Consider the following 27,419-nt stretch of genomic DNA (forward strand, 5'->3'; position numbering starts at 1 on the left):
AATCGTTTTCAGTCATTCAAAAAAAAAAAAAAAGGGAAAGCGTACAGTGTCAGTCACACCTTTCCCGAACACAGATATTCAAAAAAGTCTATCCAGTACTCATGCCCGATTAATGGAACCAAAGTTCTTGACACCCCAGAAATTTGGGTGTTTCTTTATTCGATCTTAAGATATCTTACAGAGTAATAACAATTAGAAGAAAAAATAGAAAAGAAAAACGAATAAACCCTGCGATCCAAAGAGGTGTGGCTAACACAGTACGCGCAGATACTCGTATAAAGAATAGCATTAATAGAAGCACAAACAAACAAAGGCGCCTGCAGTGATGAAAAATTCTCAACAAACAATCCAGCTGTCGTTCGGTGATTCGTGCCTCGCTGCAGGCAATGGTTTGCTGTCTGTCGGCGCTCATCGCACTCGGTCAGTCTCTACATTTCGTATGTGTGTGTATTTTTTTTTTCACGAGAAGTGTCCAGGATCGCGACAGACGACGCACAGCAAGACACACGGCACACGCGCCATTTCGGCAACGACGCAGAGTTTTTCTCTCTCTCTCGCTCGACCTCATACGCGCGGCGTCGACACCAGGAAGGGGCGATGTCACACGCAGGACGAAGACAGTCTGTCCAGGGCGGGGAATCCGGGAAAGTGGGCAAGGGACACTTCGCGCCATCCTGATTTCATATTACCTGAAATCGTCCCAGCCCCTGGAGACGGGGGGAGAGGCCTGGCCGGAAACCTGTACCGCCGCACACAGCCTGAGCATTGGGAAGAATCCTCTCCTACACGAGGATGGAAGTGGCCCGCGCAAAGTCCTCGCCTTTTTTTTTTTTTCACGGAGAAGAGGCCTTCTGGGGGGTCGGGCGAGGAGTTGGGAGGTCACGTGGCATTTCGCACAATGTGGGGTAGGAAGGGAAGGCGGCTGTACAAGTTGCGAGCCCGCGTTTTTAGTCTATGCGCTGGAATAAGGTTATTGGCTGCTGTGATTGCGCTGGTTAGGACGCTCGTCACCACATGACCATGGGACCTTTGGGCGAGTTGTGGTTTACCTGTTTTGGAGGACTATGTCTAGCTCGCGGAATGACGACGTGCGGCACGCTGAAGCCGGTCGAGAGGCTGCGGTTTAGGCTCATGTCGCTCTTCCGGCTGGACTTCTTTGATTGCATGGTGTGGTCCTACGGGTGGTTCGGGAAGGGGGTAAAAAAAAGGGGGGGAGAGAAAAAATGGCAGAAGCGAAAAGGTGAGGGCCTAGTGAGCACGGTTAAGGAGATTTCGGGAATGAGTATAGGCAAGCGGTCACGGAGACGGCAACGTGCACGTGCTCGTGACGGCAAAACAATCTATGGGAACTAGTTACCCATTAAGCGCTGATTTGAAATAGGAGTTGAGGAGTTGCATAGCTTGCCGTCGTTTCCCTGAAGTAACATAGAAACTGGTGCGTTGCATGATGATTCCTCTCAAACCTAGCAGCAAGTTCCTGCTTAAAACAGGGTTGTTTTATTGTAATAAATGACTGGAAGTATGCTTTCTCAATCAGGAGCTCAATAGTTTAGCATTAGTTACCTCAATAATATACGATGCCAATTTTTGTCATTGGGCATTTTTCAAAGTTTGCCATCACGAGGACGTTAAACCTACCCGTGACTGGTTACCTCAGCCGCAGCAATGCATTTTAACAAGAGTAACAAGGCCTAAATTTAAATCAAGCCAATTTAGTTATTACGCGTAATGATACTACGTCAGCATTCCATACGGGGACACTAAGGACAATTAAATTATAACGGTACTGTAGACATTAATAGGCCTGTCGAAGCACATTTGTGGATGAAGCACTCGATTAATTATGATGTGTATTATTAAGCTGCAAGCATGATGAATGCAGTCATCAGTTAGCAGCTCTCTACACCATCGACAAAGTAGTGTGTATTGCAAATAATTGCGGCAGGAAGCCCTAGGGTCGTACGCAGTCATCGTACCCTCCACAGGTACACTTTTCGAACCTTAGTTGTCATTGACAATACCGCATCATTCTGCTCAAGAGCCAGCCAGGCTGATGTACGTTTGGGAGTTCTGTGTAGATATTGCCATTGTTGTTGTTTCTTAACGCAAGTTCCAGGAACACTTGCATGTCGCACAAATGAACGACTATAGGTTCAGATAGTCATTATGCACGCTTTCATAACTTTTGGTTTCACCTCGCTTTGGATAAAGAAAGAGCCTGCGGCATTGAAGTAGTTCCTTCGACAATCTTCCTGCTGTCACTAATACGCATGTCACATCAAATTCATCAGGCGACCACACACTGATCACTGTTCACCTTTATTAGACGTGACTGCCCTGACAGAATAGTAACTTTAGAAACCCATATTTGAATAGATACTGATACCAATGCACTGTGCATAGAAGTGTACTTGGTTTACTAATGCACAGGTACTTGGAACTGGGACTTCGTTTTCCGGCTACACTAGCCGGTTTGGTAAACATGGACAGAAGGCCGGTATACAGATGCTATTCCGGGCTTGTGTTCCAACGCTGCTACACAGATGTTGATTGAACGGGCCGCACAGTCGTCTTTCATCTTCTTGTATTGCAAGGACCAATGGATGCGCCTCTGTTTGTAGAAATTACAGTTACCTTTAGGATCGGTATGCACTTCACAGTCTTACGTGGACATTAAAAGGAAACTAAATAACAATATCGTAATGTATTGCAACGCACAAACCAAAGAAGCGTCAGATACAGTGAGAAAACTAGGTAGTGCGCCGGTGCGGCGGCGGCAGCGCATAGACGGCTGGGTAACGTACGGGTCCTGGTCCAACCATGAAGCCGTCGAAGGCGTAGGAGTGCTTGAGCGCATGCTCTCCGCTGCTCTCGCTCGAGGTGTCGGTGATCATGGCCTTCTTGTCAAGCGTGCCCCCGAGCGGGCTGACGGCGCCCAGCCGGAAGGGTCCCTTGGCGCGCTGCGCCCGCCGCTTCCAACGGCGGCACAGGCACACCAGGCAGCACAGCATCATCACCAGCAGCGCCAGCGCGATCGGCAGCGCGATCGCCAGCACTGCGCCACGTACGAGGGGGAACACAGGGATCAGCGTTCGGCATGCTAACGAATAACACACAGACACAGATAGACAAGGGCGCCCTCATTCTCCACGAATCACGTTCGGGGAATGTCACTCCAAGTGTGCGCCGATTGGCTAAGCGAACTGACTGCACGTCGCTCTAACGAGGCAGTCTCGTTGGGCATTTTTCGCACGAAAAGGAACGTGTCCACGAAAGTGTTTGACTGAGAGCCTGGAATGGCCGCCATGGTTCCGGACTGAAACCATGTAAGCATGCGGCCTCCATCACAATTCGAGAAAGGGCTGCCTTAGTGGGTGCCTTAGCTCCTTAATACCTTCGTACTCTCCGCAACACAAGATTTCTAGCAGTCTTGAGTTACGGAAGAATCGAAGAGTACTTTCAAATGCAACTGTCCGCTACGCTGAACGGGCTATATTCTGACTGGTTTTAACGCTATCCCGACCGCACTGCGTGTGAGTTGGCCTCAAGTGCCACTTTGGCTCATAGGCAGTGCAGCTTAGCGAGGCTGCTCTCTTTGGTCTGGTACATTGACTGAGCAGCAACAGGTCAATAGCAATTTTTCGCACGAAATACTGACCTGGGTTCTTAAATTTTGGTCCTTGTTAAACCCACTTTCTTTTCCAGGTCTGCCGGATGGCCAGCTTGCTGACGTTCTCTTGGGGGCACAGCGGCACTGAGCTGAATATTATTTACGTTTGCGCTGATTCATTCTAACTGTGAGCACGACATCGGAGAGTTACTGAGTCAGGAATAATATAAATTGCGTGATACACGGAAATAAACCTCCGCCCGACAGCAACGAAAAAGTTTTGGCGCATTATAAACCCTTCCAAAGATGATACAATAACCTTAGCTGATTCTAGTGGATCAAAAATACCCGACGCTGAATGTCCCCGAACCCTAAACTCCATATTCTGCAGTAATTTCGTTGTATGTCCTGATCCTGTGTTTCCCACCCTAAATAGCTGCAGTTACCCGGCCATGGATTTTATTAGGATCGAGCCACTTGGTGTAGAAAATGTAATTAAAAATCTAAAGATGTCGTCAAGCCCTGGTCCAGACCTGGTTACCGCAAAGTTTTTGAAAAACACTTCTGTTTACTCATCTTTATTACTTTCAAAAATATTCCAGCAATCTTTGGAGACCCATCAGCTCCCTGCAGACTGGAAAACTGGGAAGGTGGTTCCACTTCACAAGTCCGGCAACAAATGCTCACCTCATAACTACCGCCCCATTTCCCTCACTAGCATTCCTTGTAAAGTACTCGAACATATCTTGTTTTCTCATTTAGTTAAGCACTTGGATGATAACTCATTCTTCACACGTGCACAGCACGGTTTCCGCAAACATTTGTCCTGTGAAACACAACTGCTTTCGTTCACTCACGATCTTCATCTTATTCTTGATAAAGGTTCATGCGCAGACTGTGTTTTCTTCGACTTTGAAAAGGCTTTCGACAAGGTATGTCACAAACTACTCATTTTTAAGCTTAGTAAACTAAATCTTGACCCTAATCTGTTTGCATGGCTAGAGCACTTTCTTCTTAATCGATCCCAGTTCGTTGCATTTAATAACCAGTTCTCTACATCTAGCCCTGTTGAATCTGGCGTTCCTCAAGGTTCAGTGTTAGGCCCTCTCCTTTTTTTGATTTATATTAACGACTTACCCAATGAAATTTCTTCTAACATTTATCTCTTTGCCGTCGATTGCGTTATTCTTCGTGAAACTTCTGACGCCGATGATGCTAACATTCTGCAAAACGACATTAACGCTGTCTGTAACTGGTGCGACTTGTGGTTAATGAAACTAAACCCATCTAAGTGCAAAACCATGCGTGTAACCCGCCGTGAACTTCCTCTTCCGACCTATTACCTTAGTAATACTGCCATGGAAGCAGTTAAATCCTACAAATACCTAGGTGTCCATTTAACCTCTACTCTTTCCTGGTCCTTACACATCGACAGCGTTATCAATAAAAGTAATCGCATGTTAGGTTATATCCGCCGAAACTTCTCTTCCGCTCCGCCATCATTAAAGTTAATTTTATACAAGACGCTAATTAGGAGTAAAATGGAATACGCTTCGTCAATTTCGGACCCATATGCTGAGACACTAATCCATTCTCTCGAACGTGTTCAAAATAATGCCTCGCGTTTCATCCTAAGCAATTATAACCGCACGGCTAGCGTAACTTCTATGAAAAACATCCTCCAACTTCCACCACTTTCTGCTCGTCGCAAATGCTCTCGCCTGGCTTTGTTTCATAATATATACTTCCATAATTCATATCTGCGCGATAATCTTATTTCATCCCCAACCTACATTTCTCCTCGCATTGATCATCATCACAAAGTTGGAGTTTTGCAGTGTCACACTAGAGCTTGTCACGAGTCTTTTCTTCTTAGGACGTGTCAAGAATGGAACCACCTTCCCGCCGAGTTGATTGCAATTGAAGACCAAGCACAATTTCGTAAGGCCATAATCAACACCATCGCTTCGGGCTTCACATGTGTATGACTACATCACTTGCTGCCTTCTTTGCTTTCTTTGTTATGTAACTTTTTTTTTTACCCCACTCCCCTCTGTAATACCTTGTGGTCTTGAGGGTATAATAAATGAAATGAAATGAAATGAAACACCAACGCCAACGAATCAGAGAAGGAAACTGGGTAACCGACGCGGCGTTTTATTTTTAATCGCATTCAGAGGAGATTTAAAGAAAAGTGACCCCGTTATCACGCGACGATAACGATTAGAAGCTTCGGCGTCGCACAGTTTTTACAGGCAACCACAATCCAGCAGTCGAGTTCCACGAAGCCATATCACCACCGCCAGGGTAAAGTTGATCGTTACATGAAATGCAGTTGAGCAAGCGTGACACGAGCGTAAAAACACTCTTTCAGTTCACTAGTAGGAAACAACTGCAATTGATGCAGCAAAATTGTTAACGCAACTAATTTGCGACTGCAGTCGGTTAGGTACCCCGACTAAGCTGGTCATGATGGAGTTTTAAAAAACTGAGCAGACACATGCGAAATCAGCGTTGCGTAACCGACCAACCCCTGATGACGCTCTTACGTGATACTTAAAATGTTCTTCCGGCTTCTTCTTTTGAAATCACGAGAAAAGAGTAGATTCATAGAATATTCATTTCCGGTTTCCTCTTCTGGGTGCTTCTCTTGGTATAGCTTCCTCCAAAGCAAAAAAAAAAAGAAGGAAAGTAACGAGCAACTCGGCTAACATCGTGCGTACTTATGAATCATTAAACGAACTGCGTGATGCCGAGTGTGCCTTGAGGAAATATCGCGCAGTCGGCTTGCGCAATAAGTTTTTTGATCGCCCAAACCACACACACACACACATGCGCGCACACACACCTGACTGAGCGGCATGCCTTCCGGCATTCATTAGACGGTACCTTGCACTCGTTCGTTATAGCCGGGGCTGTTCATTGCATTAGCAGAGAGCGTGCTACTAAACGCACGGGAGCATGCACTGAGGTGTAGCTAAATATAGTGCGAAGCGTAGCCCGTTTACAGTCAAGAGGAGGACGGCAGCCTAAACGGGGACCGCTTTCTTTGCGCAAGGCGCCACTTATAGAACCACGCGCAGGCTTCGGTAATCAGTGCTCCGGAGAACAATGACACTTCGTCGCGGGCCGGCACCTTTCCTTTTGACGGGCCCGCTAGTACAGTGAGCGACCCCGACCGCTAGACTAAGACGTCGCTCTCACTCGCATTTACCGGCGCCTTTCACTCTATATATATATATATTTTCTAATTTTCCTAATCACTTCCTCAAAAACGAGGTCCCGATAGAGCTTCCAGATTTAACCTGCACCGCAAATGAGCATTGATTGAGCCTCACATACATGGCCGTGACGACGAAAGCAATACCTCCGCAATCACTGCACTATCTATGTCCCCCCTGCCCTCGTTTTTCAATAGACAAATTAGCATGCAAGAGAAGCACTGAATTTCTTTTCTTAACAATAACCTGTACATCTGCTCGAAAGAAAGCTAGTTTAAGAGTGTTACGTCGTATAGGTGTGCTAAACTGTCATTCAAAACAATACTTTCCCTTTTGCACGTAAGTTCGAACGGATATAGAGTAAAGAAATATTCAGGGGACTGTATGATGTTACGAGCAGCGTAGTCTTTACCATGCACACGTATGCAACTCTTCGGTAACATTCTTTATCAGTGTCTGGATGCCTCTACCCTCTGCAATGCAGCGGCGATAGAGAACATGTAAAATTGATAAATCCAGAGCAAGAAAGATACATACTATCTGTTTTCATTCATTTCAAGACCCTAATAATCCCTCGTTCAGCCGCTTTAGATGTTTATAAACGCGTGCGTCAGCAGCGTACAAACTGTTACTCAGGCAAATGCTAGCAAAATAAAAAAAAAATGCGCCTCATATGCCGACTTCATTTCCTAAGAACTGCTCGTGCTGTAGCAGCACTAACAATGTCGCATGAAGATAACGAGAGTAGTTTTTAGATCGTCGAGTGAATCGGCTCGTATATAGCGACGAAGCTTGGAAGCTGTTCGCTCAAGGACCACATATTCAGTACTTCCTTCTTCACTTTAGATGGGAGTCAGGCAGTTCCAGTGGCGCTACATGGTTTTCGTTCGAGAAGAAGACCGACGCAGATAGCGATAAGGCTTGCTTTTGAAATGGCGTTACGGTACCTTCAGTTTCCGCACATTCAGAGAAGCGAGCGGGACCTGGAAATTAAGGCGCTTTATTCCGAAGAACGAAACTTGTTCCAACAGAAAGAACCGCGCGCAGAAATTTTGCAGCCTTTCGGTTTTTGTCGTTTCAGAAATGCTCAAATGATGAAAATGGCATCCACGCCTCCATACTACTGGGAGAAAGTTCGCGGCGGAACAGCAGAGCGAGCCGCAATTCTGTGTCACGTAACCGTGCTTCAATAAGTGGCAACGGACCATCTTATGTGGCTTCTAAGTGCCTCACCGGCCTGTCAACAGTGATTCTCAGTGACGTCATTCTTGCACTCACGACAACGAGGATGATGAAAAAGACGACGACAACGACGGCACGACAGCAACGCCGAAGACGGCACCTCTGCCAAGTACACTCAACCCAGTTTCCTTTCTTCTCTGTTTCGCCCTTTTATTTTCACCCCTTTTGCATCATGATTGTGAAACGTCGTTCGAATACAGTTGCTCGCAACTGTCATTCCCGACAGTGGCCAGAGAAAATGCGGTCTTCCTATGGCTAATAGCATCGTTGCTTACAGGAAGCTGAGCAGTTTGAGTTGTCCTTTAGCGCTGCACACAGAACGGAAGCTCAGGAAGGAATTAGACGCGATCTGTCACCGGAAGAAACGGAAACGGAGGGGTGGGGGGAGACGGGGGAGGGGTGGTTCAAGAGCCCGCAGGAAGTTTTGGAATAAGCACGATACTGTCTGCGATGTAGATATGGCACTTGAGACTTTCACAACTTATCGGTTGACTAATCTGCGATGAGAAACTGAACATGTCTCGTTCTTTTTCCTTTTTCTTTCCCCGCCCTATAAAAGAGGACTATTGAAAATCCGTCGACGTCTACAAAACGCGGCTACAAATGGTTTCCGAAGTACAGTCAAATAGAGCCCTGAAACGTGCCCGCAACGCACGATTGTCTAATCTTGAGCTGACAGCAAAGCAGCAGTGATCCTTATTTTCAGCACCTTAAGCGCCGAGCACCGGATAATATTTGAGGATTTAACGAGCAGCGTTTTCACTGTACAATCGCTGCACTCTACCGCTGCTAACACGTGGGATATAAACTTGGAGGTTAACAAAGAAGCTTGAGAAGGACTGAAGAACCGCGCAACGAACGAGCGATGACATGAAAGATGTGGAAAATTAACTGAGAGCGATGAGACGCACACACTCGAGCTGGCGGAAAACACAACGGCTGCTGTCTTGAACTTCGTCGCACCATACACAGATTTCGCTTTTTGAGCCGACCTACGAAACCTCTGTTTTGCACTCTTCAGCGGCATTCTTTTATACTTAAGTGTTCGGTATTAAGTGATCCTGTGCGCGTCTCGTTTGCGACTCATTGTACCTGGCAAATAGGACCTTATAGCTTACTTTTCCACTCGAACATATGTTCCTGTCCCAACAACAATATGTGATTAGGAATTTATTCGCGCAAACATCTAAAAAAAACAGATGTACAATGCGAAAGAAAAAAAAAAGAAAGCAAATTAGAGCAAGGCCGCTCCTGTGCTGATTTGGTGTTCCTTTTAGCACAGGAGATTGGCCACAGAGCCGACGGTGGCGCACCTTTGAACTGTCTGTCGCGGCATGTGTAAACAAAGTTCTCAACGTGCTCTGTAAGCAGTGCGAACTTACCGAGACCGTTGATCTCGCAGCGACGTCCTAGGAACATGCGGTTGCAGCTGCAGGATAACAGAAAAAAAAGAAAATAAATGTTGAAATATCTAGTCAATGACGTCGATAGTACAGAACAGTGCAAAAATCCTGAATCGCTGTACCGGGCGGGCGTGCTCGCTCGATCTGTCTGAACACTGGGTGTGCCGACAGGGGTGCAGAGGGTAGTAAATGTTGGATGTTCCTCGTACGCAAGAAATATCTAATGTCCACGAACTCGATACGTCGTCAGCACAGAAATGTCTTTACAAACAAAGTTAAATCAGGCATGGCTTCTTAGTGTTTGCATGTGTGTTGATACACTCGTTTCAGAAGCACTTACCGGCAGCTTCTCTTGCCTTCATCGTTCACCAGGCATGTTCCGCGGCCATTGCAGTGATCGCAGTTCTTGATCTCTCCTGCGGGAAGGCGCAAACGCGCGTTGAAACCACCGAGAAGTAGCCGAGGGAACAAAGAACGAAACGCTGCTCAGTGTAACTCTTAATACTCATATAAAACACGCGCATATACGTCTTTTGTATCTAGGTTTCCTTATCGCGGGTAAAGCGAGAACGCGCAGAACAAAGAGGTATTGTTTCGCGATCAGCAAGCAGTTACTTTCCCCAATTCGAGAATAGAGTTTGTCACGTTGGTGCGTATTCCAGAACAGATTAATGCGCAGGTTATTTTCCGGGTAGGGACATTCTTTCTTGGTGAGAACCCGCGACGGGATGCCCACGCACCTATCAGCCACTTTTTTCTTTCTTTTTTTTGAAACAATACGCTTTTGAATATTTCCCTACCAGCCTGCTTCTGGATCCGTCTGAGCATACCGATAGCTTCTGTGTTAGAACGGGGGAAGGGAATGAGAAGGGGGAAAGGAGCCAGAAAAAAAGTGGCGCAGTCGCTTCTTAGCGTCGGAGGTCCTCGCAACCCATGAATTCTATGTTTCAGCGTAGTAAAAATGCGGTCGAAGTCAGCATCGTGTTCTGCGCGCTTGTCGTTCTCGTCCCAAGTCTTTGTAGCGCTAGCTGACAATGTTTCAAGTCTTAAATTCCTTTACATAAGAGATACAGTATAGCGTAAACCTAAGACAGTGCGTCGTCGTGTCGATAATTCCGGCGTCCCATCACAGCGCCAGTTATTTTTATGCATTTCCTCATAAGCCACGTCGGGCGCAACTCAAACGCCGCTTTTACGTGAGGTTGTACCCCATGCAGCGGCGAATGCGGTTCCTGCAGGACTACGTCAGAGCTAGGCACTTAGTTAGTCTGCTAGGTACTTCTCCTTGCTTCTGTGCAACGACGCGTAAAAGACACACTGACCTGAGCAAATACGGCCCGGTCGCAGCGGGTCGAGGTCTTCGAAGCCACTCTTGCAGTAGCAAGTGTACGTCCCGGGCAAGTTGACGCAGACAGAGAACCGGTCGCAGTCGTTGGCGTCCAAGTCGCCACACTCGTCGTAATCTGCGAAGCGAAAAATGGCAGGAATAGAAGGAAAAAAACGCCACATCATTGGTATTAGGAAGAAATTGCACGTCGACCGACCAGTTCGTTTCGTCAACTTCATTTACTGTGCCATCGTTTTACGTTTGTCGCAATGTTTCCTTTTATTGGTATCGCGCTCTGTCCAATGTTAAACCATGCGACGCAATATAGGCAACATCGAAAGGGTATTGCGAGGCTTAGGTTTACCTTATTTGCCGGAAATGGCAATGACGTGTCCTACTAGCCAGCACACGTCGTCATGCCGCCTTCGTTTTCACTGGTCGATGAGACTTCATTCTCTCGTTCTGCGGTGATCGACCCGTCCTTTTACGTGCAGGGTGCACTAGTGAGTTACGAAAGCAGGCACGCTGAGGCGTGCCGCAAGAGCCGTAAAATTGTGGTACTCACCACGAGTGCAAAGATGACATTTGAAATACGTTCCATATCCGTACAATGCATTATAAAACTGCCGCCTCGAGGGGCGCTCTCCTCAGGTACGTTCAAACAGCGCACCTGTACTCCTTTGTAAGTTGCCTTTTGCGTATATACTTCTTTTGCATTTCTTCCAGTGCGATAACTCATCCAAGTGTGCAGTCTGCCTAACAGCCGCTATCACGGACACCAGTTCGCTTTAATCTTTCTGATGCAGCCAGGTAAATATTAGGATCACCGCAAAACGCTCTGCCTCATATGGCAAAAATTACAAGCTGGCAGATTTGGCGACGATTCTTTTCGCGGCAATATACACTCGAACGCCTTTATAACGAAGTGTTTGGCGACTCGGAAACCATTCGTTATACAGGTACCTATGTTGCAAAGGGCGCGCGCCGCACCGCTCACAACAGAAACCGGACAGAATTACTCCTTCGTTATACAGGTCATTTCGTTGTAGAGGCGTTCGACTGTGTAGAGTGTTTCGGTCTTAAAGGTCTTAAGTGAAGTGCGCGATCCTCTTCGAATGCGCGCACCTCGTTACCCTCTAGGTTACTTTCCCGCGTACTTTATGTTTCGTTTCTTCTTTGCTCTCCCAGTGTAGGACAGCAAACCAGCGCAAAGATTAGTTAGACTTTCTCGCCAGCCACCTTCCCATATTCTCTCCAAAGTAACCTTTTAGTTAACATTTAGCTCTCGTACTGCCGTGTTTTTACCTTGGACAGCGGCGACAGCGTGAACGTTGGGGCTGACGAACAGCGGGCTCTTTCCGATGCTGTAGTTCGACTGACGCAGCGACCGGGTTAGCTGTTCACGTATCACCTCCGATGTGATGGCCTCCGACCTCGCCATGGACACGGTGAAGTTCAACAGGATGCCCTGCGGCGCGCTGTCGGCTGTGTCCAAGTCGTCCGCCGCCGAGATGCTGTTCAAGTTCGACGTCACAAACTGGCCCTCCACATCCGTCTTCTTGTAAGCGTCGCTCATCTGCGGTTGCAAGCCAAGTTTGTCAGAGCTGCCGTTTAAACCAGTCGCTATATCTTGAAACAAGAGAAGTTCACAGGTAGAGGTGGAGGTTTGAGCGAACACGCGTCGTTGCTGGAGCCAACTTTCCGACAAGGGGGAATTGTCGTTGTCGAAGTAGCAGCTGCTGCTCTGACGAATACAACTCCTCCTTGTCGAAGCGCTGGCTGCACCGACATTTCTTGTTTGACTACTGTTGCCACGCCTTGCATGTCAAGCACACATGCTAACGCCACACGGAAACAAAGGAACTTCCAGGACACGCTTACGGCAAACTGCAGTGATCGTGGCTGTGTGGGATTTTACGGACTATATTTCTATACATCTGAGTTATGAAATGTAGCACACCATTATAAGAAGTCCTTAAGAAAGGTCAAATGGGCCATAAAGATTCCATGGTGGCCCAGGCGGTAACACAAAGAACCAGTAGTTCGTGGCAGATTTACATAAGAACAGGTGGCATATAACTAAATGCCGTTTCCAACGGCTAAGAACAGTTTGTTTTTATTGCCATGTCTCGTGAAATATTCATCGTAGTAAATGACTAAAGGAAAATACACATCTGAAACAGAGATACATTTCACTTAGATAAGCTTGAGACATGAGAAAAACTTTGAAGTCAGCTCTGGTGTAGTGCCCCCTTTTATTTGAACAAGAACAGGTAAATATTCATGACTACTTTTTTTGTTTTGCACTTCCACATTGCCATTGTGCTAGCAAATATTTAGATGGCGATATGCGTAAACATCGGAAAAACATCTTATTTTTATATCGGAAATGAATAATAAGAACAGTAGTGAAATTTCATATATAGACGCCGATGCGCTGGTGTCTGGCGATAACTAAATTGCTGTAGCAAATTCATAAGGTATCTACGACACTTACTCCTTTCTTAGCTGCGTCGGCAATTTGTTGGAACTCGGTCGAAAGGCTGTTAGAGAGTTCCGTGCTGTATGAGACTGCCGATTCTCCCATCTTCACAACACGAAGGATGACAACGTACGTCTCGACCTCTGCAAAAACAAGAAAAGAAAATGTGGTGCCATGTAAGTAACACGAAAAGCCCGAAGGAACAAAGAAACTCGGTTCATCCTCTTATTAGCTCGTATAGCATGCCACCAATGTTCGACATGTATTAATTATTTCACCATTGCAAAATTGAAGCCACAACGTACCACCTAGAACTTTGTTGCACTTAATGGCGACACACTGTGGGACACTATAATAATTTTAACTGCTGAGTATTTATCGACACGCATCGAAATACAATTTCAATGGCATTTCAGCCTATAAACTCCCGCCAAAGAAAGTTCTTTTATTGAAATAAAAATAAAACAAGAAGATGTAGTCACCTTATAATGGTGACGGGTACTCTCTTTCTCATAGCAGAAATAACAATATATATAAAAAATTTGCAGTAGGAAAAGGAAAAGAAACGACGTCACAGGGTCAGAAATCCCCAGCAAGAAGTCCTATACATTCATGAACATATAAATATAAAAGGCCAAGGTAAGCCGCACCACAGTGAGTTTGTAAACAAAGTCACAAACAAAGTCGCACAAGCGGCCGTGATGTAGACTACGATGAGCATGCGAACAAACGAGCAACTGTAGAAGGATCGACATTTGGGCGAGTTGGTACTGGTTGAACAACTTGAAGGGGCAGCGCAATATGACGAAGACAGAAGGCAGGAACACACAGGACAGCGCTGAACTCACAACTTTATTCGAAGGCATACACAAACTTATGAACACAACCAATAGCCACGTGCTCTCCCATCGATGGCGTCATTATCAGTGCGCAGGCAAAAACGCAAAATCCTGTAATGTAATGTGAACTATGAGGCAGCTTAAAAATTAAAATTCACTGTCATACAAATTTAACGATAGCATGCTTACACAACGCGACCCTTTTTTCCTGATCTAGTAGGCCTCAATAATCTCCATCGTGGTCTGATTTCTATGCGCAGAAAGTATTGTGGTGTTATTATAGATAGGATTCCTGCGGTAACGTCTATATCGACCACACAGGTCGTTGCCTGAACGTTAGATTGTCCGAGCATAGGCGCTCGCTAACGGGTAATGCCTACTCGCATGTCGCGCGGCATTGCTCTGAGCATAGGTGCACTCCGAACTACAAAAACACCACAATACTTCTAGCGCATAGAAATCAGACCATGAGGGAGATTATTGAGGCCTACTATATGAGGAAAAAAGGGTCGCGTTGTGTAAGCATGCCATCGTTAAATTTGTATGACAGTGAATTTGAATTTTTAAGCCGCCTCATAGTGCAGCATTAGATTACAGGATTTTGCGTTTTCGCCTGCGCACTGATAATGACGGCATCGATGGGAGAGCACGTGGCTATAGGTTGTGTTCATAAGTTTGTGTATCCCTTCGAATAAAGTTAGTTGTGAGTTCAGCGCTGTCCTGTGTGTTCCTGCCTTCTGTCTTCGTCATATTGCGCTGGCCCTGCAAGATGTTTAGACGAGCAACTACAGAGTTAAAATAATACACGCACAGAATATGACAGCCAAGAGTGAGCTTCGGCACAGAGTACAAATAAGTATGACAGGCAAAGAAAGTTGCCAAGTTCGCTAGCTCGAAATCTAACCTACGAAAGATTGCCCTTTCATCGAACCGTTGTATCTAATACCTTTCATTAAGCGAGCGGTTAAAATGATCCAGAAGCTGGTAAATTCGAGTTTCTGCACTAATAAAAAATTTTGAATCCTTTGGAGTAGACACTTAGGACGGCCTAATCGCAAGTTTCGAGGAGTGCGCGCAGAGGGGTAAAAGTCACTAAGGCTGCCGCGTGTCTTCATCTTTATATTAGTCGTCCCTATGTGTCTGTAGAGATAAGGGTAACGACTAAAAAGAAAAATAAAGAAAGAAACTTACCTGTGCAAGTCTTGTTGCCGTCCTGCCTTCCGTAACCAGGCTTGCACGTGCATTGCCACGTACCATCCAACGCTTCGCGGCAGACCTCGTAGTTCGCAGGGTTGCAGCCTGGCAGACACACTGGCGGATAGCCGTCGATAGGCGTCACCTTGCCAGGCTTGGATTTGGGCGGCCTGCTCGGCTTGGGTGTTGTCGTCGTCGTTGTCGGTGGCTTCGGGAATGGTATCTTAAACTTCGGCCCGGTCGGCATCGGCTTGGTGCTTGCCGTGTCTGGAGTCCTCGACGGTGCTCTGAATGCTATCACCGGTCGCTTGCCGTGCACCGCGGTTGTCGTTCGAGGCGTCGTGAGGCGCCGCTGAGGCGGTCGCAGTGTCGGAGGGGACTTGCTGTCGGCGGACTCCGGAGTTCTTCCCCTGACCTCGGGCGTTACTAGGACAGACGTCGTCGGTAGGTTGCCGATCGAAGAGGAGCGAGTTGGTTCCGGTCTTTCCGTTGGGAGCACCAACGTCCGGACCACGGTCGTTGTGATGGAGTTGAAGATGAGGGTCGTCGTGGTGACCGTCGTGGTGGCTTCGCTCAGCAGAGGCGTCGTAAGCTGTGCCTCAACCGAAGCGGAAGGCTCGGGCAAGGTACCTAGGATGGTGCGACTTCCGATAATGGTCGACACAAAAGTTCTCGGAGCGATGGTCGTCGTGAACACGGACGTTATCGTCAGCGGGCTGTCTCTTGTGTAATACACCTTCGTCGTCGTGAGTGTGAGTGTCCGAGTGAAGGACTCCACACTCGTGACGTACTGCGTGACGGTAGACAAGCTCGTGGACACGGACGGCAGTATCGGAACTCTTTCGCCATCGAGTTGGAAGAAGATAGTAGTGGCGCCACTCACTGACTTGGCACCGCCGACGACAGTGGGTTGAATGGACGAAACAAGTGTCTCTGAGGAATCTTGCGTGCCTGGCAGGATGGGTGTGAAGCCCTCTCCGAAGATGGTAGTTGCTCCTGTGATCTGAACTTCGCTTGCGAGAGAAGATTGGAGCACGTTCGTGTCGGGGAAGAAGATGGTCTGGACGCCGACAACCTTTGAAAGTTCTTTCGGGTCCGATATCGTGGCATCGCCCTTGCTGTCCTCCGCCCTTTGTGTGAGCTCAGTGAATTTGTCAAAGTCATCGAAGAAAATGGTCTTGTCTCCGGTGATCACACCCGTGTTAGCGTCTAATGCCGGAGTGGCGTCCGTAGAAGGAAGCGACGCCTTTTTAACGCTTCCTACGAGGTGGACAGATGTATCTTTGTCAACGCGTTCCGGAAGGTCCTCTCCGTCCGCTGCGTCATCGTCGTAGTGGGTGTCCGTAGGAAGAATGAACACTGTTTCTGCGCCGGTAAACACGTCCGTGTGAAAGCCCTCTCCCATAATTGACGGCTTTCCGTGCAGAATAGAGGTGAGCGCTGGACCATCGAACGACTCACTATGCACCTGACTTCGCTCAGCGGCCGACATGTCGGACGCGATTGCTCCAACTGGGATATACACGGGCTCTTCAATGTTACTCACTGTCACGCCGTCACTCGGTGGAAGCGGCACGTCCTCCTTCACTTGGCTTGGTTGGAGCTCACTTGTACCATCGGTACCGTTCTTCTTGCCATTAGACAAAAGGTGAACGATGCCTTTGATGGCTTCCCCAATATTTCCGCCGATGTTTGCATTTCCGCCAAGCACGTCCGCAAGGTCAATAATGGAACCTGGTTTTATTGGCTTCGACGGGAAGCTTGTGCCTACCTGACTACCACCAGCTCCAGAGCTAGGCGAAGACGGCGATGGAGCTTGTAAGTATGGTATCTCCGTGGCAACAATGTCGGCAATCGCAGGTGCGGCTGCTTTGCTAGGAACAACATTTTGCGTTCGTGATGTGAATGTTGCCTCTGTGAGCCTCGTTAGAGAGCCATCTGTGCCAGTGACCATGAATAATGTAATGCTTGGTGGCAACGTGGTCGTTTCGTTGTCGTGACCAACATATTTACTGCTGCTTTCCAGAATGGTTGTAGACGTGACAGGTGCAGCAACCGACGGCGAAGAAAAGAAAGAACTTTCGAGTATTTCTGGGAAAAGTGAGGATGAAGGTACAAAAACTGGGGAGAGCATTGAAGATGTGAAGAGCGAGGAAACAGAATCAGAACCAATGGAATCCGTTTCTTCTTCTTGACTGGCAGCAATGTCAGTAAAGAAAATGACGGTGGAGCCATCGATAACTGTTGTGGAGACTCCCATCGATGACCTTGTGCTTTCTTCTTCAATGGATGGTGACTCAAGAATTGTGAAAGCTGGCGTCACTGTTGTTAGCTTCGGGGAAGAACTAGGGATAAAAGAGGACGAAGCAAAAAGCGTGACAGAAGACTTCTGGTGGAAGCCAGTGGAAGGACGCTTAAAACCACTACCGAAAGACGGCCTCTTTGAGTGGCTTGTTCCTGTTTTGCTGGACGGTTCCACTTTCTCTTCTTTGACGGGCTTGTACAATGAAGAAGTAATGATATTCACTTCTGGAACAAAGCTGGTTGAAGAAGACGGCGATATGGTGGTCGAAACAAGCTGTGTTATAACTTCTTCTGACGACGACACAATGGTCTCAGAATCGCTAACGAGGGTGGTGAAGTAGGTGTAAGTAGTCATGTGCGTCAGGACAGTAGGCGTTGGTCTGTAGCGTGACGACGTAGTTGATGGTTTTGAGCCTATCCTTGTGGTCACAATCTGCGGCACAACTTGTTCGCTCGAAATCACGATCTTGTCTTGACCACCGAACAGTGTAGTATAGAAAGTGTATGTAGTATATGTTGTACCAGTTGTGTACAACTTTGTGTCGTAGGGAGGCGTAGTCGACGTTGGCCGCGTGTAACGAGATGTAGAGGTCGTTGTGGGCCGTGTCGAAGCACTTGTCGAGGAAGTTGTGTGCGTAGCAACTGTGGGTATTCTTGTAGGCGCCGTCGTTCTCACTGAGGACGTGAGAGACCCGCGTGGCACAAACAAAGTGACATGAGACGTGACAACGTTTTCTCTACTGGCAATAATAGAGCTTGAGTCAGTGTAGAACGTTGTGAAGTACGTATATGTAGTGTAATAAGTCCTTACTGAGGGAACCAAATCTGCTTGAGCACCTGTGTGCGATGGCAGTACGAAAGATGGCGTGCTAGACGTAGCCGGTGCGAAGGAATGCAGCGCAGGTGTCGATATTGGCCTTGAGTAGACGGATGGTCGGGAACCAGCCCTCTCTGTTACAACTGTCGTACCAATTTCTTCAATCGAAGACAGTATTGTCTCGGTTCCTCTGAAGAATGTAACATACTGTGTCTGTGTCGTGAGATACGTCCTCGTGCTAAATTCTGGAACCGAGGTCGTTGGAGAAGGCGAGTGGGGAGACGACAGGACAGGAGTAGCCAGACCATGAGGAATGGTGATAGTAACGACGTCTGAAAGGACCTCTTCAATGGAGGTTACGATCGTACTTGTTCCTTGGAAGAATGTAATAAAGTTAGTTTGCGTCGAATATAAAGTACTCAAAACTGTTGATGGCTGGAGCTGCTGCGATTTAAGGATGTCATTGGCTTGGTAGAGTTGTGGCTGCTGACTTGAATAATGCTGCGACAAGTACTGATCCTGGTCTGGGTAGTAGTAGCTCTGCTGCGGTTCGGGACGTGAGAAAACTGGAGTTGACTGCGGTTGAATCGACAACGTTGGCTGTACCGTTCGTGTAATTGTGAAGGACTCTGTGATGACGAACACCTGTGACTGGACCTCCTCAAACGGCGTGACCACGGAGCTTGAACCATTGAACAAAGTGGCATAAAACGTAAACGTGTTGTATGAAGTACTTGTCACTACCCGCTCACTCGTCTCCAAGTACGTGCTTGGCTCTCTGGGCTCGGGCAAGTACGGCGTTATAGTTGGGTACAAGTTCTGTGTAACCGGAATTGTAACAGTGTTGGAAATAACTTGCTCGGAGCTTGCGATAGATGAAGAGTCATCCGTAAAGAACGTTGTGAAATAGGTGTAAGTGGTGAACAAAGTCTTCGTGCTATACGACACAGAGTACGGCTGCGGCGTCACATTATGGCCATCAAAGTGTTCCTTCATCAAGACTGCATCCAGCAGCAAGGTTGGCTGCAGGGTGTAAGGCGTAGGTTGATGGGGAAACAGATGCGTAGTGGCCTCGCCATCGCCTCCGCTGGCCACAATAAGGGTAACACCATCAGAGACGCGCGTCGACAGTCCGGGCCTCTGTTGGTAGTGGGATGCCAACAGGTTCAATGATGATTCATGTTTCGGCGCAGCTCCTGTAAAAATGCACATAGGCAAATGCTCAAGTATAAGCATGGCTCTCACTATAAAAACGTAGTCTGTTAAGGTATATTTTTTTAATGTAAAGAAGGCTTACCTCTGCCAATGAGTTGGGCATTCTGGTCTCCAATAATTTCCGGGAAGTGTGACGCGTGAAGGGCATCTACGACATGACTTGCAGCTAAAATAACACCAGAATTAGTTAACAACTCAGTGACATCAAACTTCAAGAGAGAACAATTATGTAGGTTCTCTGACTTACCTACAGTCTCGGTGACGACCCTTGAGTTCGTCTCGAGGACAGTCGTGTACAGAGTCTGGTCACCCAAGGTGTACGGGACTGTGAACGTAGTTGTGGTGAAGTACGTCAGCATTACAGTCTGGGAGGGTTCAATCAAGTCGTGATCATCCACGCCATAAGTCGGCGATGCAGTCAGTGTCACTGGAGTCGACGCAGTGATGACGACTTCCTTGTAGCTTGTCTGCAATCCGAATATGACGGGAACCGACGTCGTCGTTGTAAAGGTTTCGTAGATGACGGAAGGAGTTGCTCGAATCAAGTCTGTCGGCTTGAGCCTTTTACTGACTTTCACATTGAATGGATTCTTTGTAGGCCTGGCCACACCCGCGGCATTCGTTCGGGTCACAACGTAAAACCGAGGCTTTGTGGTAATTTCAAATCGAGAAGGTCTCACAAATCTTGTGTTTAAGGAATTTGTTCTCGCCAGTTTATCCCCAGGAATGGGTCTTCGAAGCGTCACTTTAAGCCTCTTTTTGCCCCTGTGTACCTCTTGGTCTTCCGGAGTCGTCAAGGGGAATACGGCCGACGACAAAAGAGGCTCATCTCCAGTCAGCTCAGTACTTGGGTTGGGTGATGTAATGAAAAACGAGCTGAAGGGCTCGTACGCGTGAGTTGACGACAATTCTGGCGGGGCGCTATAAGCGGCCGAATCCTCCAGGTGCTTCACAACAGGTTTAATGCGAACCCGTACGCCAGGAGCAGCCTGAAACACGCCAGACTTAAAAGTGCCTGCCGACTTTACGCGTGAAGTGACGATTCTAACCTTGGCCCTTGGTGCGTTTGTCGATTCGTCCACGGGAAACAGGATTACTGGTGTCGCATGAATATTGCTTGTCGGTTGAATGTCACCACTAGCTATGGCATAAGACGGCTGTAGAGCGTCAGCGAGAAGTGAAGATCTTTCTTGGTTGGAGATGAAATCAATTTTGTTGTCCACAGCCTCTGTCGCAAAGCTCGGGTAATACGATGCAGTCGGAGCAACGTTCTCGTGAATGTGTCCGATATCAGCATCAACAATTTTGTCAAATTTAATGACTGTGCGCATCCCCAAATTCACTTCGGTTGTCGTTCCATCTACGTTTCGCGAGCCGAGGTGGACGGTTGTCACATCAAGACCAAGCGGCAAGAGGCCATTCCTGATTTTTGTCTGTGTTATGGGCGGCCGGAACGGACTGTTATCAGATGCGACACTTGATGAAATCTCAGATCGGACCGAATTCTTTGTTTCAGCGCCATCAAAAAGCGTATAGTAATACGTGTAAAGAGTGTAAAACGTCCTTGGTGCTGTGAAGAGGTCCGTTAATTGCACAGTACTTGTTTCATCTCCTCCTGGCGCATTATGCAGTGGGGACTGCGGCTCCTGTATGCGCTCGAGAACCGGTGATTCTGTCTTGAATGTAGCCTCTGTCTGTGCTATTGGTGTTGGGTGTATCTCCTTGTAAATATCACTGTTGAATATTTGAAGTCGAGATTCCAAATTGACAATTGTTGTGGCCGCTCCTTTCGTTCTTGATCCTAGATGAACAGTTGAAACCCCATCAGGCGCTGTCGTGAAGCCACCATGGTTCTGAATGACGTTCACTATATTAGAATCCAAGGTCTCAGTCGCCACCGAAGATAAGACAGCCTCTCTGCTGTTGTAAACGGTGTCTGTTCCGTGGAGGAAGGTTGTCAAATACGTAAACGTAGTGTAATATGTAAGCGGAACCGTAGCTCCGATCTCTAGCGACACTCTTGGGCTGACAATATTTTGCCCTGGTGGCAACACCTGGCTTGAAAGACGTGGAGGCCCAGCAACACTTGGGGGTACTAGCTCATTCGCATTGTTTCCGTTGTTTATTGGCCCTCGCGCCTGCAGACTGTTGATTGATGGTCTCCTGTTCAAGACGACCTTTCTCCTTTGACCGCTTTTACCTTCCCCAGGTTTTTTCACACGAATTATTCGCCTGAATTGATGGGAGGCAGGCGTTGTGTCTTCCACTAGGTCAGCAGAATTCTCCTGATTCTGTTCGACGGGCGCCGCCGAATGAGGATCAAATGTAGGTTCCGTCGAGACTGGAGGCAAAGAAGGCGGTGGTTCAGGAAATCTGGACACCGGAGACAGGTACTGGTCCGACGCGGGAGCGAAGTACTGTTGGGACACGGGGGCGAATACCTCTTTTGATACAGGTGCAAAATACTCTTGCGACACAGGGGCAAAATAATCTTGCGAAGCGGGCCCGAAATACTCGAGGGACTGTTGTGACGATCCCAGAACTCTGTTGAAATCTATCGAGTCGGCCGAAACAAAAACGTGCGTCGGCTCAATATTAAGAGAGCTTAGCTGAACCGCGGGTGTGGACACAACAGGCCGCGTTTTCCGCACGAGCGACGTCTTCCTCTCTCCGTGGTGATTCGAATTAGTCGGCCGAATTCTTCTAAACACTGTTCGGCGGGAGTTTCGAGTCGGCGACACAGGTTCCGGCTGTGGTGGCGGTGGAGGAGGAGGAACAGGGACCTCTAGGGGCACATTGTTGAAGTTATGTGCAGGAGGTGGACCTGGAGGTTGCTCGGCTACTGGAACGAAGTTCTGCACGGGCTGGAGCTGCGTAAAGCGATCGTGTTGCTCAGGCGCGCGAGGTGAATACGGCTCTGCTTGGGCGAACTGCTGTGGCACGGGGGGCGAGTACTGATAGGGAACGTTGGGACTGAACCCTGGGAATGACTGCTGGTTCACGCCTGTGACGAAGGGATCGTAAGGGACGCCATGCCCTAAGCCAGCCTGCTGCGTTACCTCAGCAGGAACTCTCAGCACATCTTGCGGTTGCTGCCGCTGCGGCTGTTGAACGACCGGTACTACGTTTTGGTGCGGACCAAAGTGGTTAAATCCGCCATCGTCTTGGTTGAATGGAGTGTCCACCTGCGGCCGGTAGTCCTCATATCTGGTCGGTGCACCTGCCGGGGAGAACGTCCGAGTTACCGTAACGCGGCGGACCTTCTTTGAACCGTCACCAAGGGATCCTTCACCATGAGGGGCAGGTCTAAGAACTTTGATCCTTCTCACTCTGCCTTGGGGGAGTGCAGAGGTTTCCAGTCCCGAAAGAGCAACCGCATCCGCCGTGATTTCATGATTAGGTGGAGATGCCAAAGGGTCAGTAAGAGTAGCCACAACCTCCGGTGCCGAGAAGGAGTATCCACCACCCACAAAGGAAGACGACAAGAAATTGTCCAGAGAAGGAGAAGGGAGAATGTGATGAGAGGAAAGAGCAGGCAAAGGGGTTTCGAGAAGATTACCTGGACTGTAGGCTTGATGGTCGTCACCGAAATGAAAGGCGGAGCTTGGCTCTTGAGGCGGGTTCAGGTCCACAGGATCTTGAACAATATGAGGCGGTCTTCTACGAATGAAGCCACCATGAGGGCCCCTGAATTCATTTGGTGAAGAGTCGTCCAGGATTGCTCTGTTCCTGTGCACAGGTCTTCGAAACACTCGCCCGCGACGCACACCGGTACGCGCGCCGCCTTCAGCGGGCTCATCTTGAACTGCGCCGGCGTTGTCGAAGCCAGGCTGGTGAGCCCCACTGTTGTCTACAAGAGCTTCCGGCGTGGAGAGGTGCAGTGGCTGCACTCGCGTTGCACGAACACGACTTCTTCCACGAATACGCGTGAAATCTGCGGCTGGTCTCACACCTTCGTCTTCGGTTTCTTCGAACTGCTGCAACTTTCGAGAGACGAACTTTCTGCCGATGCCGTACTTGTCCTCAGGGCTGACATCAGGCGCAGCAGTTGGCTTCTTTTCAGCTTTCCACTTCTTAGCAGAGCTACCTTTGGTCGGCTTTGGCAGCACCGGGATGTCGGTAGCCAGTTGCTCGTAAACCTCGGTGATCGGTCCCATCGAGATGGTCGTCACTTCGTCAGCGTCCGAAATGCTTTCAGAAGCTGCGCTGTGTGGGCTTCGAGACTGTGCCAAAGACCAGGAAGATGCACGGCCTAGCGAGGGCTCGATCCCGGAGCTGAAAAGCGCTACCTCTTCAGAACGGTCGCCTCCGGGTACTTCATCCTGTCTGGACCCGTCGACGGCAACTCCTATGAACGCTGTGGAAGCCAAAGTGGCAAATTCAGAAGCCTTGTCGGGAACGCTTCTCGCTACTTTAGTGTGAAAGAAATGCTGAGGCTGCTGATAAAATGGAACAGTGACAGTAGTAACTACGGGAATGACGTCCCCCTGGTCCCCAGTGACATACAAAGTGAGCATTGTTGTTAGCTGAGGTACCGCAAAATAAGGCTGCGGTATGAAAGGGGCCGCTGTTGGAATATGGGGAACAGGGACGGACGCAGTCTTCGTCACTGTTGACTCAGAAAATTTGGTTGTAGTAACGGTGCTAAGAACCGTCCTTCCACGAAGAACAATGGGCAACACTGTCGAGGTCACAATTGTTTCCGTTGTTACATACGAAGAGGTCAGTAGGCTAAAATCTTGGTTAGGGATCTGCGGGTAAAAGGGGATTGGAAAGCCAGGAGGGTTCGTGGCTGGTGTGGTTGGAATGACCTCTGGGGTTATGGTACTGTACAGGGTTGTGAGTTGGGTTAAGACAGTCGTCTCGGTTATTGTGTCAGTACGGGTGCTGAACCCTATCTTTATTGGAAGGAGCCTAAACTGCTGCAAGTCGCTGGTGGTAATGAGCACTTCTGTGAATGTCGTGTAAGGACCATTCGCGTCGCTCCTGGAATTCAGGATCGTCTTTGTCCGTCCTGACTCGTCGACTGCCGTCGAGTACAGTGTAGCCTGAATGACGCTGGATGCTAGAGCTGTAGTCGTCAAAGTCGCGTATGAGGTCTTGAAGCCATGGTATATAGGGAGAGTTTTTACGGTCGTTATCACAGAAGTGACCGTTATGGGGGGCTTTGTCGATGGGCGGCCAGTCGAAGTCAGCGACGTTCTACGGGCCCTAGGGTTGTAAGAAGATCGTCTCCTGTTTCCGCGAAGTCTAGCGAAGGGCAAATTTGGTGATTCTTCTTCGTCTTTTACAGTGTTGAATGAGGATTTTAAGTTTGGTGCCCTAGCCCTGTTTTGGTTACGACGGCCTTTAGCTAGCGGGTTTTGTCGCCCACGGTTTCTCGCGTTTGAGTGCGTGTCTTCATTAGAATCCTCTTCGTCAGTGTGCTGTTGTGGTCTTACGAACGGCCTTACACCTAAATTACCCCTCCCTCGTACATTTGGCGAGCCTCTTGACGGCGGTTTAAGACGACCGCGGCCACGGGGATTCCGCTCAGCTTTGTAGTCATCGTCCTCTTCGTAATCGGAGTATTCTTCCTCGGATTTTGCCCTGTTCGGGCTTATTCCATAAGTATTCTCTACTGCAGAGGGCCTCGTCCTTGTGAAAGGTGTCCTGGCAGGCGGAGATTTGGCTGCCAACGCTCTCGCTGAACCTCTCCGCCGTCCTAGGTGCAACTGCGGCGTGGCTGCAGAGCTGTGCACGGCCTCTTCGGCTTCGATCTCTTCTTCCTCTGGCTTTTCTTCCTTTAAGGGACGTCGCCCGTTCGTTCTCTGTCTTCCATGCGGTCTCCTTATTTGAAGAGTGAAGGATGGCTTGTTGACTACCCTTGACGGCGGAGCAAAAGGAACGCGTTCTCTTCTGAAAGGTCTGATGTTTACGCCTGAAGGAGGCGAAGCCTGCTTGTTGTCTTCATTTCTGCTTGCCTGTGACTTTGACCGGGCAGACACTTGTTCGTAGTCATCGTCATGATAAAGGTCGTATTCTTCGTCTTCTGCTTGGTGCTTGAGTTGGTGCGCTGTCTGTGGTTGGCGAGGACCTCTGGTGTATCCCGCTCGCGTTGGTCGATGCCGCTTAGACGAGCGTGGTTCGGGTGTCTGAAGCTGCCTCTCTTCATATTCGTTGTAATCTTCGTCTTCCTCGTCAAGGAACTCATTTTTTCCGTAATCTTCTGGCTCCTCCTCTTCATCCCTGAAGTCACCCGGCACGCGGTGATTAGGCCTCTTAACCCCATTAGGACGCCTTCTGGTAGGGAATATTGGCCTTATTCGGGACGTCACTGTCTCTTGGACTTCAGTCGACTGTTTCTCCAGAATTTCGTTTGTGTGGCTTGATTCTGTCGACACACTGGTTTCTACAAACGTATGAGTTTCTATTGACTTGCTGTCGGGTATCTGCGCGATCGCGGGTGTCGACTCAGCAACTGTTGACTTGGTTTCTTCGGTACTTATTGAAGAATAAAGAACGACTTCGTCTATAGTTGGGACGATAGTCTTATCGTCAAGAGAAGAGTCAATGCGTATCGCCGTAGTGAGACCAATTTCCTCAAGTATATTGTCGGTTGTCGTGTCTAGTTCCACAATGTTTACGCTATTCTTCGACGATGACGAAATCGGCAAGTGTAGTGTGCTTATCGCTTCGACGCTAGCTGATGGGCTCAGCGTAATGGTGTAGTCCTCCGAGGACTCGGTAGCACGATGCACGTTGGGCGACTGAAGCGTAATTATAGAAGATTCTTGTGCGATAATTGTTGTAGCTTCCCAATTAGGACTGGACACTAGTGATGACGATAATAAACTCCAGCTAGAATGTTCACTAAGCGTAAGCGTCAATGTGCTTGAAGGGATGAGGGCAGATAGCGAGCTATAGAAGCTGGAGAGGAGGTCCACAGATTCAGACTTGCTTGTTGTTGATTGGGCATATTTTGTTGTTGTAGTCCTTGCTAGGTGGGCGTAAAAACCATTGATGAACGTACCATAAATATCTGTTGTATATTCCGTCACGTATCCATCATGTACATCAGACCTCACCGATCGGGATACAAGTCCAGTTTTTAGTGCTTCTGTTGTTGAAGATGGTGCTATAGTACGCGGTATTATGCTTGACGTACTTCGTGCAACGTGGGCATAAAATCCGTTAATGTACGTCCCGTACACATTTGTCGTGTGGAGAGTAGTAGCTCCGTTCCTGATTTCTGTGCTGACTTCACTTGATATCAGCGTTTCCGTGTTTGCTATCAATGCTGGCGCCTGCGTCGCCTTGACCAAGGCAGGCTGCAAGACGCTGGATGTCTTCCGTGCAATGTGAGCGTAGAAACCGTTGATGTAGGTGCCATGTATCTCTGTCGTGTGAAGAGTCGTCCTTCCGTTTTGTACCTCTGTGCTCACAATTGATGAAACCAATCCCGTTTTCTGGCTTTCTGTCTTCTCTGATTCCTTGCTAGTCTGCGTAGGCGTTATAATTCGACGTGTCGATCTTCCATATTGAGCGTACGCGTCTCCGATATAAGTGCCATACACTTCAGACACGTGTAGTGTGGTTGATCCGCCGTGAATTTCGCTGCTGAAAACACTGGACGAAAGCAGTCCCGTCTTCTGCAGGAATGGTTGCAATGCTGCTTTCGTGCTGGTGGGCTTTATTGTCTCGGTGCGCGTCGAAGTCTTCGCGATCTGTGCGTACAAGCCGTTCACGCTAGTGCCGTGTATTTCCGTAGTGTAATATGTAACGA

General features: G+C 48.3%; 1 protein-coding gene across 2 annotated transcripts in view; it reads right to left on the minus strand.

Annotated features, from left to right (window-relative positions):
• LOC126530895 (uncharacterized) overlaps positions 1 to 24,008 on the minus strand; it is a 42,920-nt gene extending 18,912 nt beyond the window's left edge. Inside the window, exons 1-11 of one of the 2 annotated variants that reach the window (XM_055070855.1) lie at positions 23,214 to 24,008; positions 19,902 to 22,874; positions 19,737 to 19,820; positions 15,316 to 19,635; positions 13,301 to 13,428; positions 12,109 to 12,379; positions 10,799 to 10,939; positions 9,817 to 9,892; positions 9,456 to 9,502; positions 2,805 to 3,055; positions 1,050 to 1,175 (exon numbers count right to left, since the gene is read on the minus strand). In XM_055070855.1, coding sequence (XP_054926830.1) covers positions 1,050 to 1,175; positions 2,805 to 3,055; positions 9,456 to 9,502; positions 9,817 to 9,892; positions 10,799 to 10,939; positions 12,109 to 12,379; positions 13,301 to 13,428; positions 15,316 to 19,635; positions 19,737 to 19,820; positions 19,902 to 22,874; positions 23,214 to 23,811 — 9,015 coding nt within the window. In that variant the 5' untranslated portion in view covers positions 23,812 to 24,008. Of the gene's footprint in view, positions 1 to 1,049; positions 1,176 to 2,804; positions 3,056 to 9,455; positions 9,503 to 9,816; positions 9,893 to 10,798; positions 10,940 to 12,108; positions 12,380 to 13,300; positions 13,429 to 15,315; positions 19,636 to 19,736; positions 19,821 to 19,901 lie in introns of both variants that reach the window. The other variant, XM_055070854.1, reaches the window with a different exon arrangement.
• Positions 24,009 to 27,419: the final 3,411 nt, after the last annotated feature.

Source organism: Dermacentor andersoni, chromosome 5 (genome assembly GCF_023375885.2).
Source record: "Dermacentor andersoni chromosome 5, qqDerAnde1_hic_scaffold, whole genome shotgun sequence".
In the NCBI taxonomy this organism is placed as follows: Eukaryota; Metazoa; Arthropoda; class Arachnida; order Ixodida; family Ixodidae; genus Dermacentor; species Dermacentor andersoni.